The sequence below is a fragment of the Sturnira hondurensis genome, unplaced genomic scaffold (genome assembly GCF_014824575.4).
Source record: "Sturnira hondurensis isolate 20B ecotype Veracruz unplaced genomic scaffold, ASM1482457v3 Scaffold0013559, whole genome shotgun sequence".
In the NCBI taxonomy this organism is placed as follows: domain Eukaryota; kingdom Metazoa; phylum Chordata; class Mammalia; order Chiroptera; family Phyllostomidae; genus Sturnira; species Sturnira hondurensis.
The window spans coordinates 5,903,209-5,922,472 of record NW_028086190.1 but is presented as its reverse complement, the minus strand read 5'-3'; the positions used below and the strand labels follow the sequence as shown (position 1 = coordinate 5,922,472).

Here is a 19,264-nt window from a genome sequence, read left to right as displayed (position 1 = left end):
TGGAGAATCCTGACTAGTACAGAGACTGAAGAGAAGAGAAAGGGGAAATCCTGATCATTTTGCATAGTCAGAAGGTATTCTGAAGTAAGAGGCAGACACATCTTTCCTGCTGCTGATGGAAGTGTGTAGAACAGGGCGGACCATGTCCAAGAAGAGTGGATTGGAGGCTTTGACAGTCAGACACACTTGATGTGTTTTGACTGAAAAATGGAAAACACATTATGCCTTCCTAGAATCATCACCGTAGTCAACACAAATGTGGCAGTTCAGTGCTGTGGAAAGGACACCAGATTTGGGGACAGAAAGATTTGAGGGTTTTATGTATATTTCAATAAATTATTTAACTCCTGAACATCTATTGTATGGAGATAACATATTCCTCAGAGGATTTTTATGAGAATTAAAGAGGATATATAAAGTGGGTCTGACCTACATTTATTGTTCAGAAAAACTGCAGCTGCTGCAAATACCACCCTCATTGTTACTACACGTGGAGCAATGACGCTGCCTGGTTGGCTTCCGTATGTCTAGTTCAAAACCATCAAAATGACAGTAGGTGACATGGACCAGTAAGCATCATCCTACAAGTATAGTTAAATATTATAACAGCAGTTATAATATTAGATATAAATAGATATATATCAATAGTATATATGATATTAGATATTGAAAATTTAATATGTCTCAGGCAATATGCTGGTGTATTGAATACCTACTCTTTTTTCATTCTCACCACAACAAAAAAAGAGAAACAGCAGCATCGGAAGAGTAACAGAACACTCCCAAGGTCACACAGCTAGGCAATGGCAAAGCAGAAATTCCAGCCCAGGTGTGTCAGACTCCAAGCCCTGTGTTTTTTGTTCCTTTCTGGATTACCTACCACTGACTCTAAAGGTCGATCATCACCTGTACACGGGGACCACATCTGTTTCATTCACGCTGATGGGCCTGGTGCCTTGTTCAGTGCCAAGCACACTGTAGACACAGAGTACATGTTTGAAGGAAAGAAGAAAACAGTTTTCCTTAAAGTTATTTTCTGCACATCAGTGGCAAAGAACTGTGCATTTCTCATACTTGCCTGGATGGTGAATGAAACAGGTTCTTGCCACACTCTCCCATCCACAACAAAGCCTTGGTTCGACCCATCTGTGGCCACAAAAGTGAAGCGGTCGGCCTGCGAGTCCCCTCCTGAGTGCCGGTAGGCCACGCTCCTGCTGTCCACGTCCCGCTGCGTGAAGTTGTGTTGGAGCAGCGCCGTCCCCTGCAGGTAGAGCTGGCCACGCTGTGGGAGCTGGGCCAAAAGGAAGGTGAGGTTCTCCGCGGCCGTGTCAGGGTCGGCCAGCTGCAGCAGGTCAGGGGAAAGCAGGCCCGTGGCCCCTTTGGCCAGTCTCAACCCCTTGTTCCTGGTCACCGCAGGTAAGGCTCCGTCCACAGTTTCCAGCATGATCTCAAACACCCCGTGCTTGGTCTGCAGTCCGTTGCTGACAAGGAATCTGGCAAAGAGAGGCAAGGCAGCCTTCAGCATGGATTCTTGTGTCACCATCTACTGGAATGAAATGATAACAACACACACCTTTACTAGAGGATATGTTGTTTGGGTGCAAATGAAAAATCAAGGGCAGGTCTTTCAGGAGCACACCATTCTGTTAAATAAGCCACTGGGTAACACACAAATTGCTCATTCCATGCCTAAAAGATTTTCTCACTAACAGTGATGGTAGACCCTGGTGGAGGAGCAGGCAAATGCTTCCAGCGATATTTCTCTGGTGTGTCAGGGCTCAGCGTAGTTCCTCGCCCCACCTGGGAATTTCATGCCCAATTAGACCCACTGCGTGAGTTTGAAGAAATCACTCATTTTATATAGTTATACTTTTGCAACTCTATTCTCTTTGTGGAATAAGGTAAGCTTTTAATACTGATCATCAGAGGCCAATTCAATCAAGGGCTGAGTCAGCTACATTTGGCTAATTCACTGTACGTACTTGTGGTATATTTTCTAAGGTCACACTACTTAGCCATGTAATCATGTCTAACTCATCTTTCCTTTCTGGGCTTCATTTTCACTTTTCTGTAAAGTGAAAGATGGACTGAATGATCACTACATACCACCCAGCTGTAAAATATCACTCAACACTTTACTCCCTTACTTTTTCTTGTGCATCTGCAATACATTTGCTTCTTACAAGGAATGTGGGAGTTATGATAGACAAGTAATCCTCACTTCCTTTAAAGCAAAGATTACTTCCCTGCTTTAAAAAAAAAAGAAAATTATAGGAGAAAGGTTCAGAAACGTGGTGGGGATCCTAAGGCAAGTGGGAGGCAGACCTACGACCAGAACCTGGGTCTCTGAGCCCACACCTTCTGCCCTTGCGGAGTTATTGACAAATGCTGGTTTAGCAAACCATGGTGGGGGGGGGGGAGTGGGTATCTGCGCACCACTGCAGAGTTGTAAAGAGAAAGCCGAAATGATGCAAATTCAAGATAAATAAAATCTCTCTCACCGTCGTGAGTTTGGGGGACCAGCATGTGCAAATCTCATTACACCCACTACTGCAAATCTCAAAATAAAACTCATTTAAATGTTCAGTGTGCAAATTGTATTNCTTTTCTGTAAAGTGAAAGATGGACTGAATGATCACTACATACCACCCAGCTGTAAAATATCACTCAACACTTTACTCCCTTACTTTTTCTTGTGCATCTGCAATACATTTGCTTCTTACAAGGAATGTGGGAGTTATGATAGACAACTAATCCTCACTTCCTTTAAAGCAAACATTACTTCCCTGCTTTAAAAAAAAGAAAATTATAGAAGAAAGGTTCAGAAATGTGGTGGGGATCCTAAGGCAAGTGGGAGGCAGACCTAGGACCAGAACCTGGGTCTCTGAGCCCACTCCTTCTGCCCTTGCGGAGTTATTGACAAATGCTGGTTTGGCAAACCACGGGGGGGGGGGGGGGGGGGGGGGNGGGGGGGGGGGAGTGGGTATCTGCGCACCACTGCAGAGTTGCAAAGAGAAAGCCGAAATGATGCAAATTCAAGATAAATAAAATCTCTCTCACAGTCGTGAGTTTGGGGGACCAGCATGTGCAAATCCCATTACACCCACTACTGCAAATCTCAAAATAAAACTCATTTAAATGTTCAGTGTGCAAATTGTATTTTAAGGGGAATTGAGAATGTCACGAAGTTAAGCACACAAAATGCACTATTAAAACTCCAACAAGTTGGAAAATCACTACTCTCAAAATGTAATTGACAAATTCACTATAGACCTCCCAAACTTGAAAATAATCACGAAGTCGTGTCTCATAGGTTTTCTCTATGTGCCGTAGTTGCTAGAAATATTCGTGGGGTACACACTCTGAGATTTCATAAATGTAAAAATCTCTAAAAATAATTTTAGCTGACTGTAACATTACATATATGAGAATTTTCTTTGAAGGTTCTTCGATTCTTTTTTGGCTAATTTTATTGTATTTATTTATTTTCATTTGTACTGAACCAATTAAAATAGTGTATTGGGGTGACACCGATTAATAAAATTACATAAGCTGCAGGTGTACGATTCTATGATACATCATCTGTATATTTTACTGTGTGTTCACCACCCAAAATCAAGTCTCCTTCTGCCTCACCATTTATCTCCCCCTTTATCTTCTTCTACCTGCCCCCACCCTCGAGGTTCTTTTTTTAACCAGAGAAGAAATGGAGCTTATATGTATTTTACTAATCTGACAAATTTAACTAACAAGTTTTGTATTATTTGCAAAACGTGTTTTGTCCTTCAAGGTCTGAGGGTTGTTGCTGTGCTTTTGAACGTGAAGAAACCAGGAGCCAGGCTGTGTGAGCACAAGGAGGGGCTGGTGGGCCTGCGGCACAGGGCTGGGGGGATGAGCAGCTGGACCGAAAGTAAAGAGAGATGAGTTTGCCTGACCTAGATTTTGCTTTGAAGGCTGGGCTAAAATTTTGGAGCTTTTTAAATTATCTAGTTGATAAGACTGCCTACAAGGAAAATAAAGGAATCTATGTCCAAAAAGTTTAAAATGCTAAGAGAAATATAACAAACAAAGCAAATCTCAACATTTCACACACCGGACTTGTAAAGAATATACCCTGTTATTTTTTCCCACAGTATTATTTTACAGTTTGAATAAGGGGACTGAATTAACTTTGGAATTGTAGATTGAGCAAAATCACCTTGCTTCCTTAAAACAAAACTACTGATTTTCCTTTGGTAAAGCTGCATTTTTGATAAATATTTTCTAAACAAATGGGGTCATTTTATTGCTGGATCATGAAGTGTTTACAAAATCAGTTATTTTTAAAAAGTCAATAAAAATCACACCCAGAAAAATGCCTGTGTTGATGCTGAACTTTTTACTTCTTAGTCTCCTGGACCATGTCGAAGATCAAGTGATAGGTTTACAGGTCACGGTCTATTCTTCAGGGAAAGCGGTCCATGGAATTATGACTTCATTCTGTTCTTTCCTGTTACTTTCTCACACGTCTTCCCTGAAGCCTATCATCTGACTCCAGGTAAAGCCAGGAGGAACTGGGAGACTAGTTCTCCCAAGGCTTCTAATTGCCCCCTTTTCCTCTGAACCCACCCAGAAACTTGTTTCATGCCTCCCACTTCACCCTCCTTCACAAATAAAGGGGTTCTCCACCCCCTACCAGGTCCCTATATCAAATGTGCTCTTGCAGGGAATTTGAGGCCAGTCATTTACAGTTGAGCGCAAATTTAAGCCAAGGGTCCCATATTTTTAGTGCTAGCATTAATTGTGGGATTAAAGACTTTGTGCCCCATTAAAACCTGTCAAATACCTACAGAGAAGGAAAGGGGAAGCAGGCGGGAGCAGGGTTCAGGAGCCAGGAGGTAAGTGGGTGCTCCAGTCACTGCCGGGGCTCAGCCAGGGGTAGCCTCACTGCTTATCTGATTCTGACTGTTCTCTCTAGAGGCTGAGTTGTGACAACACCTGACCAGTCCACCAAGCTCAGTGTCAGGGTGGCTGTATCTACCTATGAGCGTGTGGCCTGTTGTAAAGTTGTCTTAGGATCCAGGCATTGCTCTCACACTCCTTTCCGCCTGATGTTGGTGATCTGACCACACTGGAAATGGGCCACCTGACAGAGACAGATGGGACTGAAGGCGAGCTGGGCAGGGGCCATAGAGGAGAAAGAAATATGTTTACTGAGGCCAGTGTTCCCAGCTGGGAGACCGAGGCAGCTGTCTGAACCAACCTAAAGCTAATAAGCCAGTGGTGAAAAGGATGCAATTTCTAAACATGACTCCATCAAACACAGCATTCACTTTCATGAGGAACGATGCAAACTACTCACAGGTAGAGAAACACTATCAGAGAGAGAGAGAGAGAGAGAGAGAGAGAGACAGGGTGAATGGTCATGGTTGGCTTCCAGACAAAGCCAGCCTAGCAGAACAAGGTCGGCGCAGTTCATGTCTGCAAAGGTTAACCAGGTAATCTTCCAAAGGCTCCCCTGGCTCCCCCCAAAGAAACCCTCCAAACATATTCTCAAGTTTTAAAACAACAATGGCATTGCTATAGTGGCACCCGTCCCAAGGTTAAGAAGTCCGTGGTATCAAGGTAGCAGCTCCTTCTGTGGGTCTGTTTTGTTTAATTTCCTTTATTACAACCTCCCTGAGAAAAGACAGCCAAGATGACCATTGTTCTCATGAAATTTGGGGGATGACTCTCAGATTTGTCTGGGTGCCTGCCTGGTCTGATTTCACCATTACCATGGTGCTTTCAAGCTTTCTGCATTTCCTGGCAATAGAGCTGGCTGAAGAATCTGCCATCTGTCATGGCATTTACAGGATAAAAATGGAATCATAAATAGAGCCAGTTCCTCAGGGGAAAAAAAAGTCCAGCCGGCATGTCAAAATGGGGGATATTAGCATGTTCTTTTAGTGCACGCCTGCCAGGAGCTGAAGTCAGCTTGCTAATCACTTGGTGTCATCTGTCCTAGAATGTGCTGCCAAATCTTTCTTCCAGGCCAGCAGCACCAAACAATGCTGGAGAAATTTATGATTCACAAAATATTTCTGCAGAAGGTAAAATCTGATCATTAAACTTCCCCCTCGCCCCATTTAATTAATGCTGCCATACCTTGCAGTAGAAAAGAGGAGAGAGAAAAATCCTCTGCCACAGAATTTATCTCTTCTACCCAGCCAAATTTCTTGCCAGATTTAACAGCAAGCAACATAAATTTAGGTGATTAGATCGGTTGCATAGATTTAATTTTTAAAAAGCACAATGATCACACTTTCATTAAAGCAGGCTTTCGGCTTTGGTTCCGCGCCACCTGACAAACAGCAGAGCGGTCCATGATTGGGTTGGGGAGTGACGAGATTAGAAGGAGGGTCTCAGGCAGATGCTAGGCTCTTTCTCGTTATAAATATGCAAAACTGCCGGCCAAACATCAGAACGACATGGTGGGGAAGTTCCTTCGCACACGTGCAGATTTTCCACAAATTAGTGGCACAATGAGGTATAACGGAAAGAACCCTCCAAAATGAAATCTCAGCCCCAATTCAGCCCTGATTCTCAGTTGTTTCCATTGAGGTGTCTTTCTTTGCCTGAGAGGCCCTGTTTTCTCATGCACAAAATGGGAATAAACCATCTCACTCCAGGTGGAGGTGTAAGGAAATGATGTGCAGAAAGGGTCTAGAACGCTGCCTGATGCACCGCAGGTGTTCGAGCAACACTGTCTTTCCCATGTGCAAATAGATGAAAGGACTGCACGAAATCGCTGCTCTCAACCCTTGTTATTTATTTTCTCCCTATAGACCTGTTGCCGAACCTTGAGTCATTCCAACATTACCTTCACAGTCTTTACCATTTTTTATACTACCTGTACTCCTATTACTTAATACTTTGCTTCATACTAACTCACTCTTTTACTTAAATAAATGTACTTATAAGGAAACATTTCAACTACTCAAAACTTAATCAGCATAAATACTTCAAAAATACATATAAGAAAATATTGTTTTTTTTATTCTAGCTGGATATTGTTGCCCAATAGCTTGGAGCCTGAGGCCTACACTCTCTCTCTTAGAAAGGGAAAACAGTAAATACTGAAGAGCTGTTAAGGACAGACTAGCCCAGGCCCGAGACTTCCGTCTGGAAGGAGCCCAGAGCACAAAGAAAACGAAAAGGGAGTAGTTTCTCACTCTGGCCCCTCTTCTTCCTGGACCAACCTGACTTCTTTTGCACCTTCCACCACTGGCAGTACAAATAACACTTTGGGAAATAAGGCCACAGCATTTCTGCTAAAAGAAAACCTTGCTCAGAAGATGATAAAAAAATAGCAACAGTAAAATGACAACAAACTCACAACTATCAACAACTGAACTTAAAAAAAATGAAAACTGAGCAAACAATTAGAACAGGAACTAAATCAGAGAAATGGACATTACATGGAGGGTTTTCCGTGGGGAGGGAGAGGGGAAGAATTGGGGGGAAGGTACAGGGAATAAGAAGCATAATTGGCAGTCATAAAATAGACGGGGGAGAGGTTAAGAATGGTATAGGAAACAGAGAAGTCAAAGAACTTTTGTGTACAACCCATGGACATGAATTAAGGTGGGGGGAATGCTGGAGGGTTGGGGGTACAGGGCAGGAGGTGGAGAGAGGGGGAAAATTGGGACAACTGTAATAACATAGTCAATAAAATATACTTTAAAAACAGAAGTCCAAATGCAAAACAAACCAAAAATCAAACGATCAAAACAAGGCCCTTTTAGTAAGCTGGGGTGAGGGCCCAGGGCACCACCAACTCAGCCCCTTCATTTTCTGCCTCTGGGAAACTCTGAGAGGGCGTCCTCAGAACTGCAGAACACAGTACTTACAGCAGTGGACCGGGCCGGCCCACTAGTCCCCACTGCATTAGACCCCCTTGCAGAGCTCGTGAAAATACACATTCCTTAGACAGGACTTACCAAAGTCACCTCTCTGCAGTGAGGCCCAAGAATTCCTATTTTGATAAATCTCACAGGTAACTCTGTGAATCTAGAAAGTTAGGGGTTCCTGGGATAAATAATTTCTCAAGTACCATCTAGTAAGACTTTCTATAGATGTGAATTAGGAAAGTTTTACAGTATCACCCAATGTGAAAATATTATTTTTCATTCTTAGTTCACCACCACCATCTGATTAGTACCTAACATTCATTTTTAACATCTTTATACATTTATTCATCAATAAAGTTATTAATGTCTTCAATAGACTCTCTGGTGGGCACTGCCTGTGGGGAGTGGCAATAACTGAGAGCAGAGTTCTAGAGACAAGCATAAAATTAGAAGCCCTGAATCTGACACACATGGATTAAACCAGAGCAACTACTCTTCCCCTTATGGGGGTAAGGGTGACGGGGAGAACAATCTTCGTTGCAACGTCTTTCCTCCCTTAAGTGTATGCTTGGTGTTATAAAAACTGGAGGTCAAAGGGAGCCAAGGAAAGAACAGAATAAAAAATGACAACAACAGTAATAATAATATCAGGTAATATTTATTTTGTTTTTTCTATGTGCATCCACGGGGTGGATGCAGCCCCTGCCCCCCAGCCTGTGCCGCCGCAGTCACACTGCACTGCCTCTTGGGCAGAAGAACCAGTGCGGAGAGGGAACCCCGTGTCCCACATTTTATTTAGTAGATGACTAGCAACATTCAAGACTGAATTGGTTATGAAGATACTGATTCATTAAATGATTATCAAATGATTATCTGCTTGTTAAGGACATTTGTCAAGAGAAAAAAGGGTATGAGTTCAAACTTCCCTGGGTGTTTTAACAGTTCAACTATCCAAAATTTTAATTCTAAATGCTAAAAAGGCAAGAGAAAATCATTTTACTGACCTTTGAACAGTGTTTATCACAGCAGACATATTGCACTTAGATAGATAAAAATGTATGGGAGTAGTATTTGAGCACGGGTGTATTGGTACACTCTACCAATCTGTGGGAAAACACTGAATAGCACAGAAGTACACTACATTTATGTTATTCGATAGCACTCTCTGAAGGCTGTATTCTGACATGGTGAAAATCACTCAGAATCCCTGCATGTACGACAGATGAACCAAAGCTCTCAGGGCCTCCTTCTTAATTGCTAAATCTCAAGGCTGGGGTGTGTACCGTAGTTCCCCCAAAGGCTAGTCCAGGATTTTTTGGTTCTTATCCTAGCCCTGAAGACATGTATTTCTATCGAGGACTTTGCCTCTGCCAGCTTTGAGAACTGCTAGATGACAGACACTCTAGAGTTTATCCTGCTTTATGTGACTGGAAACAGATTTCAGTACTTCAAATGAACAGACACTTTCATTAATGTCGAATCTTTGCCTTTTCACCAGATTGTTATTCATTCCAATGATTTATTCGACACACAATCCTCGAACAGGTGCACAGCCCCCAATTACAACACTGTTTCTGTGGGGAAATGCGACCCACGGTATGACAGCGTGATTTATGACACAGTTCACCCAACACACTGTATCACAAGGCAGGATCTGCCTACGCCAAATGTTTACTAGTAAATACCTTTCCTCATATAGGAAAACATACTGAAAAAAGTGGTGAATTCCTTTTCTGTCTCCCCTTAGACGGCATCCTCAGGTCTTCACATTCCTCCTCGTAGAACAGCTTGCATTTAAATCTGCTTATGCGCTCGTTTTTAAACAAGCCCTGACTTCTCGCCTCACTGCTGTCACTCCGTTGTGCACCTTCACCTTCACACAGCGAGGTAGTAGAAGAGGAACGTGCATATTCCAGAGCTGGAAAGGATTCATTTTTCCCTCCTTTTGTCTTTCTAAGCACTAATCCAGGGAAGGGGTTCGGAAACATTGCCCGCGGCCTCACCTGAATGTGTCCCTGGGGACAGGTGCCTTCCTCTTATGTGCATAGCAGACCGTCTGCCCTGCTATGTCCATTTGGCTGAAGCTTGTAATGGGGACTCCAGGGTAGTGGGCATACTCCACTTGGCCGAACTGCGGTGGGGAGGTGATGACAAAGAGCAGTTCCTCAGGCCTGTCTGTTCCATCCACAGCGAGGAGCGTGGTGGTCGTCAAAACACCTCTGCCGCCTTTAGGCACCACCAGTGGCTTTGCAAGGATGACAATACCACCTACAGGGCAGAAGAGGCTGTGCTCAAGGACCCAGTTTTTTAAAAAACACAATGTCCAAGGTAAAAAGTAAAATGCTAAATGGTGTAGAGATCAAAACTAACATGGTATAGAAAGGTTTATATAACTATAATTAATGAGAGAATTAGGCAAAAGCTATGAGAGGATATTACACAGAAGAGAAAACACATATGGCCAATAAAAATATAAATAGATAATCAATCTCAATAACCATGGAAATATAAATCAAGATCACAATAAGTTGCCATCTCATAACCCACTGATTGGCAAAAATGGAGAAATCTGATGATGCTAAGTATTGAAGAGGATGGAAATCAAGAGAATCTTTCATATGATCCTGGTAGGAGAATAGATTGGTACACAATTTGGCATGATTTTGTAAAGAGTTGAATGTCACAAACTCCTTGAGCCAGGGATTCCACCCCAGCTGTGTCGTGGAGAGGAGCGTGCGCCCTTGCACCGGGAAGCGTGTGCCAGGAAGGTCATTGCAGCACAGCTTGTGACTGAACACACTGGAGACAACCCAAACGCTTTCTCAAAAAGTGAGTATGTAAGCACACTATTCCTGCAAATAAATCTAACACAATAGCACAATGGATGAACTACAGCTACACGCAGCAACAGACACAGCTCACTAACAGTTCTGTGGGCAAGGACTTCCCAGAAAGCCATCAACAAAAGTAAGACAATAATCAATACAAAATTTGGGATGGAGGGTGGGAAGAGAACAGGGGCAGGTGTTGGCTACTGTTCACATCTTAGTCCTTGAATGATATGGTGGCTGCACAGGTGTTTATTGTATATTTTTTAAATAATGTATGAGTGCGTATATGAGTGAGTGAAGCAGCGTGGGTCACACATGGACTAATAATGATGCGGTGCTTCACAAATTAAGAATTATAATCCAATTTTGTTCATTAAAAAATAATCACATCTAAAATATACAGCTTCTACTATAAGCCAGGTACAAGCCTAAGGGCTCCTGCATCTTCACACCAACACTGTAAGGTAGGGTATCATGGTATTTCCCAGCTTATAAATGAGGGAACTAAGGTACAGAAATGCTAACGAATTTGTTCATTATTCTGCAATTAATAAAAGGTGAAGCTAGGGCCCTGGCTGGTGTAGCTCAGTGGATTGAGCACGGGCCTGCGAACCACACGATCGCGGTTCGATTCCCAGTCAGGGCACATGCCTGGGTTGCAGACCGGTTCTCTGCAGGCCAACTCCCAGCAGGGGACGCACGAAAGGCAACCATACATTGATGTTTCTCTCCTTCTCCTTCCCCTCTAAAGATAGATAAATAAATAAAATCTTTAAAAAAAAAAAAAGGTGAAGCTAGAATGTGTACTCAAGCTCTCTGACTTGAGCACAAACTTAAACGCTCTATTATTGTGTTTCCTCTTTTTAATATACAAGGATTTCTTATACTTCAACACTAAATATGTAAATATCCAAAAGGAATTGTGGGTGAAGGAAATGCCAAACCAATTCTAAATTAAAAAATACAAAAGGTCAATAAAATTTTGAAAAGCTCTTCTGTCCCATGAGGATATAAAAAGTCAGAACAAAACATCAAGCACATATTAGCTTTAGCCCAGGGGTCCTCCTGAGGGGAAGTTCTGCCTCTGCCAGGTGACATGTGGCCGTGTCTGGGGACATTTTGGTCATCATAACTGGGCAGCGCTATTGGCTTCTAGTACATAGAGGCCAGAGATCCTGCTAAACATTCTATAATGCACAAGAACATCCACTACAGTAAAGAATTATTCATCCCACAGTGCCAATAGGGCCCATATTGAGAAAACCTGGTTTAGATGATCAAATTGATTCTTTTGGTACACTATGCTTTTAACTTAAAATTCTATACAACTAGAGTCCAAAGCCAAACCAATGACCATCTAACTTTAAATCAAAATTGGAGCCCCACCTACTTCAGAGGGAGTCAAGGTGGACGCATCAAAGCAGTAAGGAGACCAAACAAAGGTGGGGGCCAAAGTCACCCACAAGCAGCTTCATCGGGAGCAGAAGATGAATCTGAAGGGAGGAACAGGATCCGTGTTGCCTCAGTGCAGTTTCTCAACAGTTAACGGCAAAGAATGGAGTCGGGTCAAGTATAGACCGTAACTTCTAAACTTCTCAAAGATCCCCACGCCACTGTGGCCCCTCGGGATCAGAAGGCACAGCACAACTGGAGGACCTCACATTAGTTATAACAGCTCCCTAGTGGAATCAACCCAAATGCAAATCGTGGGGTCATGAGTTAGTGTAACAATTCAGCGTAATTTTATCTCGAGATGAATAATTATGGTTATAAACTTACGTTGTAACCTGAGAAAACTCATAGTAGGTAAATAAGTAAATAAGAATATGAAGCTATACAGCTAGAAACACTACAATGTAAAAAGAAATTAAGAGAATAAATATGGAACTTGGGGCAATGTTAATAACTTAATGTAGTCACTGATCCTTTTAGAAAAGGATCACATGTCATTGAGGCAGACTACTGAGGCACCTGCCAGCCTCAATTCCTCTTCGTCCTGGGCTCACAGCTAGAGTTTCCGTTGCTCGGCCTCCCTTAATTAACATGGAATGGCTGCAATGCAGCCACTGGGCCGTGTGGAAGACAGACAGGTACCCCACCTCCAAGCCTCACCAATGAAATCCTCTCATTTCCCTCTATATTTCACTTTTAGAGGGACTCCAAGGCCTTTGCAGACGAAGGATTCTCTAGCCAGAAAGAATTCCCGGGTGGCTGTGTGGAACAGAACCCTCTTCCAGCTCACCTCCTCCGCAGGAACGCATTACGCTAAGGCAGTAAGAACACTGTTCGTCCTAACACATTAGCTGTCTGCCCTGATATTACTTGTATTACATTTTGCCTGGGCATATACTTACGATGAACAAGTCTTACTTTTGAGTAAGATGAAACAGAAATATCTAACTTATACAAGAGTCATTTGTTAGACATCTTAACACAATGCATTTTTATTGTACAACCAGGAAACAAATAAGTAAAAATATATTATTACACAGCTCAAAATAAACATCTCAAAAAATTCATCAAGCAGACTTAAAGTTTGTTTTAAAAGATTTAGGACAACTGTAATTACCATGCACGTGAAGTAAAATTTTTATTACACTTAAGCATCCAATTTAGCTCTGAGGTTCCTGGCAGCCAAGGCAAAAAAAAAAAAGAAGCAAGCATTCAGTCAATCAAGCATGTACTGAGGATCTAAGACTGTGCTTGGTCCTGGGAACGTGTAGATCCTGGACTATACATAGGAATGAAATACGATTCTCATTCCCTGCATGAGATCTTTAAGCTGAAGTATGGGACAGTTGGGCATCAAGGGCTTGCGCTCCCTATTGCTTATACTCTTTCTTCCTTTGAAACTCCATTTTCAACTAATAATCCAGTTTCTGAAGATAAAACACATTGATTTGTCACAGTTTTACTTAAAGCAAAACACCCTCACAGTTAAAGTAATGCATGCAACCATGTTGTGGATAAGGCTGTATTTCCAAGAGGCTTTTTGAAATACTGAAAGTAACAAATACATTGAACCTCATAGACCCCAGGCAGCGTAGGTGAGGAGCCACAGGATTGAATCATAAATTAGGAAATTTGGGGTATAAAGAACGGAAGGGAAAAAAAGAAGAGAAGGCCCTGGCCAGTGTGGTTCAGTTGGTTGAAGCAGCCTACCTTAGACCAAAGGGTCATGGGTTCAATTCCCAGTCAGGGCACATGCCCAGGTTATGGGTTCAATCTTGGTTGAGAGTGTATGAGAGAGCAACCAATGGACATTTCTCTTTCATATAAATGTCTCTCTCCCTCCCTCCCTCTCTCTCTAAAAAAGCAAAGAAAAGTAAAGGGTCCTTGGGTGAGGAAGGAAGGGAGGGAGGGAGAGAGGGGAGAGACAGAAAAAGGGAGGGATGGAATGAGAAAATTTAGAGCTATTCTGGTTATAAAAGTTGCTCATAGCAAACCTTGGTAGAAATGCTTTTACCTTTCCCTATATCCTTGATAGTGATCTGACAGTCAAATGCAGGTGACCTGTTGTCGCCATCCCAGAGGTGGAAGGTGAAGCTGTCTTGGTTTGGGGAATCCATTGCTGCGGTGTGAGTGTATCTCAGCAGGTTCAGGTCCACTTCCTCCTGAGTGCATTTCATGCCAGGGTAGAGAGGGACCCAGTCCCTCCCTGTCTGAAAAGTGCCAGAATTAGTCAGCTGCCCATGCTTCTTCTTTTTTCCAAGCTGTGTTACTGGACATTTTCCGTATCCCCTGAAAACCTCCAATATGATGAGGTTCAGAGAAACTCCAGATTCAATGTTTTCATTATTCCATGTTTTTTCTTCCATAGAAATATATTAAAACAATTTAAAACTTTGTGGGAAAAAATAGCATCAGCCAAAAGATTTTCAACAAAGTCATGTGGCAATTCAACAGCAATGCTGCTTCCAAGGTATTTATCATAAGCAATCATAGCAGACTAAATATTCTAATTAAGGAGAGCAGGTGGGTAATTGAGCTGCTGGAATTGATTCTTTAAATATTAAATGTGTTTCACCTGGGGTTTTCCATTTTTTTTTAGTTTGTGTCATAGTACAATTAATCAAACCTATATTATCAAATTTGTTTGTAATAGAGCTTATCTGAAGAAGATAAAACAAAAATAGAATGCATGTACTTATTTGTTACACACTTTTTAGCCTTACTGAAGCCCAAAGAAAATTATCAAGCCCTCTATTACTCTCTACATTTATACCCTGAGTCAGCAAAAAGTACAACTGCAAATCTCAGAATTGTTTTAAAACAAGTCAATTTAGTTAGGCATATATTCTGTACAGAATTCAGTTCAGAAATTGTGGTATTTTTAATTAAAAGAGGTTCTTACTCTAGGGGGCGCTGACAATTGAGAATATTACAAAATGTAATTATAATAAATCTGTATGTAATTAATAATTTTATTGTAGTTCTCTCAAAACACATAGCTTTCCCCAAGAATAACCCATAAAAGTCACTTGACATAATTCAAGAAAAATGTCATCTTAAAAATGTATCATGTGATATCTTGCAGTTTTCCTGCCTGGTTTAAGAGAATGCAACTGAAATTTAAGTCATTATTTTTTTTTTCTTGACACATTATTCCCCAGACTCCCAGTTCCTGGCAAAATTGCTTTGTCCTTCTCTCATTGTGCTACTGCTTCCCATGTTGCCATTCTTTTGGTAAAATTTCACCTGTTAAATATTTTTGCCCACCTGATGTTTCTACATGGGTATGTTCTGCTCTAGTGCTCACAGGTTAAAAATTAATTATATTGTAATAACTAGATTCATTGCTTCCGTTCTAAGATCTATCTGCATATTTAATTTTTAAAACAATTTCTCTTTCAGGTTTTAAACTGGACGCCCTGTAATTCTATTAAACTTTTCCCTTTGTAATCTTTTCCCAGGAAGATTTTGTTCTCTCTCATCTCCACTGATTCCCCACTCACATTCCCAAATGTGAGCTTTGATGTGACAAAATCATTTGCAAGCCCGGAAGAGAAAGGAAAGAGTCACACGCATGGTGGGGAAACTAAGGAAAGTCAACAAGAAAACAAGAACCCTGGAGAAATTTCAGGATGCCTAGAGTCTTGGTCCCTGGTCTTTCAGAGACTTGGAGAACCACAAAAGAGCTGGGAGAGAATTCTATGGTGCCATACTGGGAACCTGGACCCATCTGGATTTCCACGTATCCAAACCACGCCAGTTCCCAAGCCACCCAAACGTGTGAGCTCTCACTGCATTTCTGCTTCATTACTCTTGGAAATGAAATAAGGACACAGCTGTACCTCAGTTTGAATCAGTGATTGCTCTTCACTCTGATTCTCTATGGTACCTACAATTTAAGACAATCAAGCTGTTCTGAATCCTTGCTGCCTTTGGAGGAGTGTCTACATGACATTCAAAGTCAAGCATTCAGCCAAATAATCACATTGGGGATGGTTGGTGGTGTTTGTTGCTAGCCTTAATCCACAATTCAAATAAACATTTAGACAGATTACTCAAGTGACCTTCTCAAGTGACTGATCTGTAATTTGTGACGGGCATCATGAGCACAGTCTGAGTCATTTGTTAAAAGACTCTTTCTCCTCCATTGCATTGATTCTGCTTCTTTGTCAAAGGTGAATTGACTATATTTATATGTATCTTTTAGAGGGATTTTTACTTTGTTCCACTGAACTATTTGTCTATTCTTTCACCAAACCCACACGGCCTGGATTACTGCAGCTTTATAGCAAGTCTCAAAGTCAGGTTCTGTCAGCCTTCAACTTTGTTCACCTTTGCTATGAAGTATCTATTTTGTGCAATTTGCCTCTCTACATAAACTTTAAAGTTGATTTACTGATATTCACAACAATGGCTCTAAAAATAAAGTCTATTAAAATCTTTTTAATCCAGAGGAAGTAAAAATATCTTCAAGATTCTCATCAGAAACTAGACAACTTGCTTAATCAAGAGAGTCCCTCTGCCCCCTCAAATTCAGGAGTAGTTCCATGCGGAGGGAGCAGTGAAGAACCTTGGCATTGGCAGAATTTACCCTGAGTTGAGTAAGAAAATTTTAAACAGTGTGAGTTAACTCCAAACTGGGAAAATTAAATTTTCTACTTTTAGGCAAAATATGGCTATTAGAGAATAACTTCAGTTACAGAAATCTGTGCATTGAGAAAAATTATATCGGCTATATTTATTTTGAAAAAAATGAAGGTAAAAAGGTCACTAACCTTAAGCTGAAGCTGCCCATTTTGGGGAAGCCTTTCAAATAAATAGTAAATCTTCTCCCTGGGCGAGTCTTCATCTGCGGCTGAAAGAACGGCGCTAGAAATAATACGCGTTTCACCCATGCTCATTGTGATTTCGGCCTTCCTGTAAAAAGGAAGATGTCTGGGTCAATGTGAAAATAGAAGGTATGGCTTTTGCAGGGGACATTCATTAATGACTACTACAGTTTCCAATTGTTTAGGATTCAGGGATAAATCATATTCAGTATCCAAAGTATTAAAAATGATGAGTCAGACTCATGTAAAAGGCCCTCACTTCTCTTTATGCATAGAAGCCCTAAAAGACAGCTAGCCATAATAAATGTGGTATGAGGTAATTACATACTTCTAATTGTTTACACACAGAACTTTACAATTTTACGCTATAACTTATTTTTATAAAATATTTTGTTTCTAATATTTTATTTCGTATAACATCCGCTTCATGAAGTGGTTCAGGTATTATTGCTCTAACTTTACAGACAAAAACTTAGAAAGATTAAATGATTTACCAGGGGTTCTGGTGCCTTTTATAATGTACCATTATGAGTTCGATGATATTAGGTAATCGGTAGCCTCCTACGTCACTCTCCCGCTGCATGATAATATATGTGAAAGGACCTAATAAAGTGTCTGTCACAATGTCTTTGCACTGAGAAGCAGAGAGAGAGAGAGGAAAGTATGTCATAGTCTGAATTATATTGAAAGAGACCCTAGGACACTTGCAGGTAATTTCCTTGGGAAGTGCTTTCAGGAACAGGAGATGGAGTGAAGAATGAGTGAAGGAAGGAGGAAGTGGCAACAAAGGTGTTTACCACTATGGGGCTCAGTGCTGCTGGGATCCTATGAAGAAGAGTGTGAGGGGTATCGGACTGCTGAAGAGCAGGAGGCTAGGATATTTTATCCACCAGCTTCCACAGGTTGAGGGGCGCCCTCCGAGTGTGTCTGCTGTGCCTGGATGAGGGCTGGATGAGTCATAGCTACTTCAGAGAAAGCCCTGAGGCAGAAAAGTAGATCAAGACACTGTGGGCACTGAGGGGGGCCAGTGACAGTGGGCAGAGTATGTGCCACCCCGGCCACGACTGCAGTCACAGGGGGGTTCAGGGGATGTGACCCAGGGATCCAAAAGCTTCTACCACAGCATCTAAAAGTAATACCAAAGAAATGGTGCCAAATGTTCTAACGGGGTCCAGTAAGAATAGAAGAACCATTAGATTTGGTTAGGAATCAAGGGGGCAGCTTTAATAAGGTGGCTGAGGGGGGAAGACAGTGGACAGAAATGGAGGAAGTGAGCACGAGCTCTTCTTTCAAGTAGTTTGAAACAAATGAGGAACTGGGCCATCTTTGTAGCTTGGGAATGAGGGTACCTGCTGTAATAATCATAGTAACAAACACTTATGAGCTCTCATTACACACTAACTCATTTTGTCAGCAGTTTTACATATTTTAATTCATTTAATCTTTGCAACAACCTTTTAAAGAGTATATGTTATTATCTCGATTTACAAAGGGGTTGGCAAAGTGTTAGAGAGAGGTTAAATAACATGTTCAAGGTCACACCACTAGTAAGTGGCTGAACCAAGGCAATCTGGCTCCAGAATTTGCTCTCTCAACCACTAACCCTATCCCTATATTTTGCTAACAGAAAGAATAAAAAGGGAGAGATTGGAAATGCAGGAGAAAAAATATCATGGAGTACATTCTGGGAGGAGGCAAGATGTGATTTACCCAAGGACACATACGGAAGGAAAAGAAGGGGGACTATAATTTCCTCACCACAGGGCAGAAGGAAAGGAGAAAAAAAGAGAGCAGAAGGAGGAATTTTGAAGCAGGGTGAAAGGAGATTTGGTGATCCTGTAGATGAAGCTATCCCAGGAAGTTTAAGAACATGAGCATAGCAAGAAATATAAACCAGACAGAACTGAGTGAGTGTCTTACTAATTTTATCTGTCTGATTCGTTCTCTTAGTGGGGAAGATAAAACCTACTCCCCCGATGCTGATGGATTTAAGGAAATAATAGGTGAAAGGATCCAACAGACTGTCACACAGTAAGCACTTAATAAGCTCCAGTTTTTACCTCCTTCTCTCTCTCTTAGGTAAAGTGAGGTCCTCAGAAAGGAGGCTGCATAATACTGCAATATCCTTCATATTTTCATTTTATAAGCAGATCAAGAAATACCAATCCAACATTCCACCTACAGAAGAAATTTCTGTTGGACACACTTAGTGAAACTAATGGCTGAGATGCAATCCTCCAAAAAACTGTCATCAGTATTTCCCACAATGATTTTCAAGGGC

At 41.6% G+C, this 19,264-nt stretch overlaps 1 protein-coding gene across 10 annotated transcripts in view; it reads right to left on the bottom strand.

Annotated features, from left to right (window-relative positions):
- Nucleotides 1–19,264, bottom strand: part of FREM1 (FRAS1 related extracellular matrix 1) — a 178,701-nt gene that overhangs the window by 39,311 nt on the left and 120,126 nt on the right. For 5 of the 10 annotated variants that reach the window (XM_037061941.1, XM_037061939.1, XM_037061942.1 and 2 more), the window contains exons 22-25: nt 16,930–17,071; nt 14,169–14,364; nt 9,875–10,139; nt 1,079–1,493 (exon numbers count right to left, since the gene is read on the bottom strand). In XM_037061941.1, the coding sequence (XP_036917836.1) occupies nt 1,079–1,493; nt 9,875–10,139; nt 14,169–14,364; nt 16,930–17,071 (1,018 nt within the window). Of the gene's footprint in view, nt 1–1,078; nt 1,547–9,874; nt 10,140–14,168; nt 14,365–16,929; nt 17,072–19,264 lie in introns of those variants that run through there. The other 5 variants (XM_037061945.1, XM_037061944.1, XM_037061947.1 and 2 more) reach the window with 5 other exon arrangements.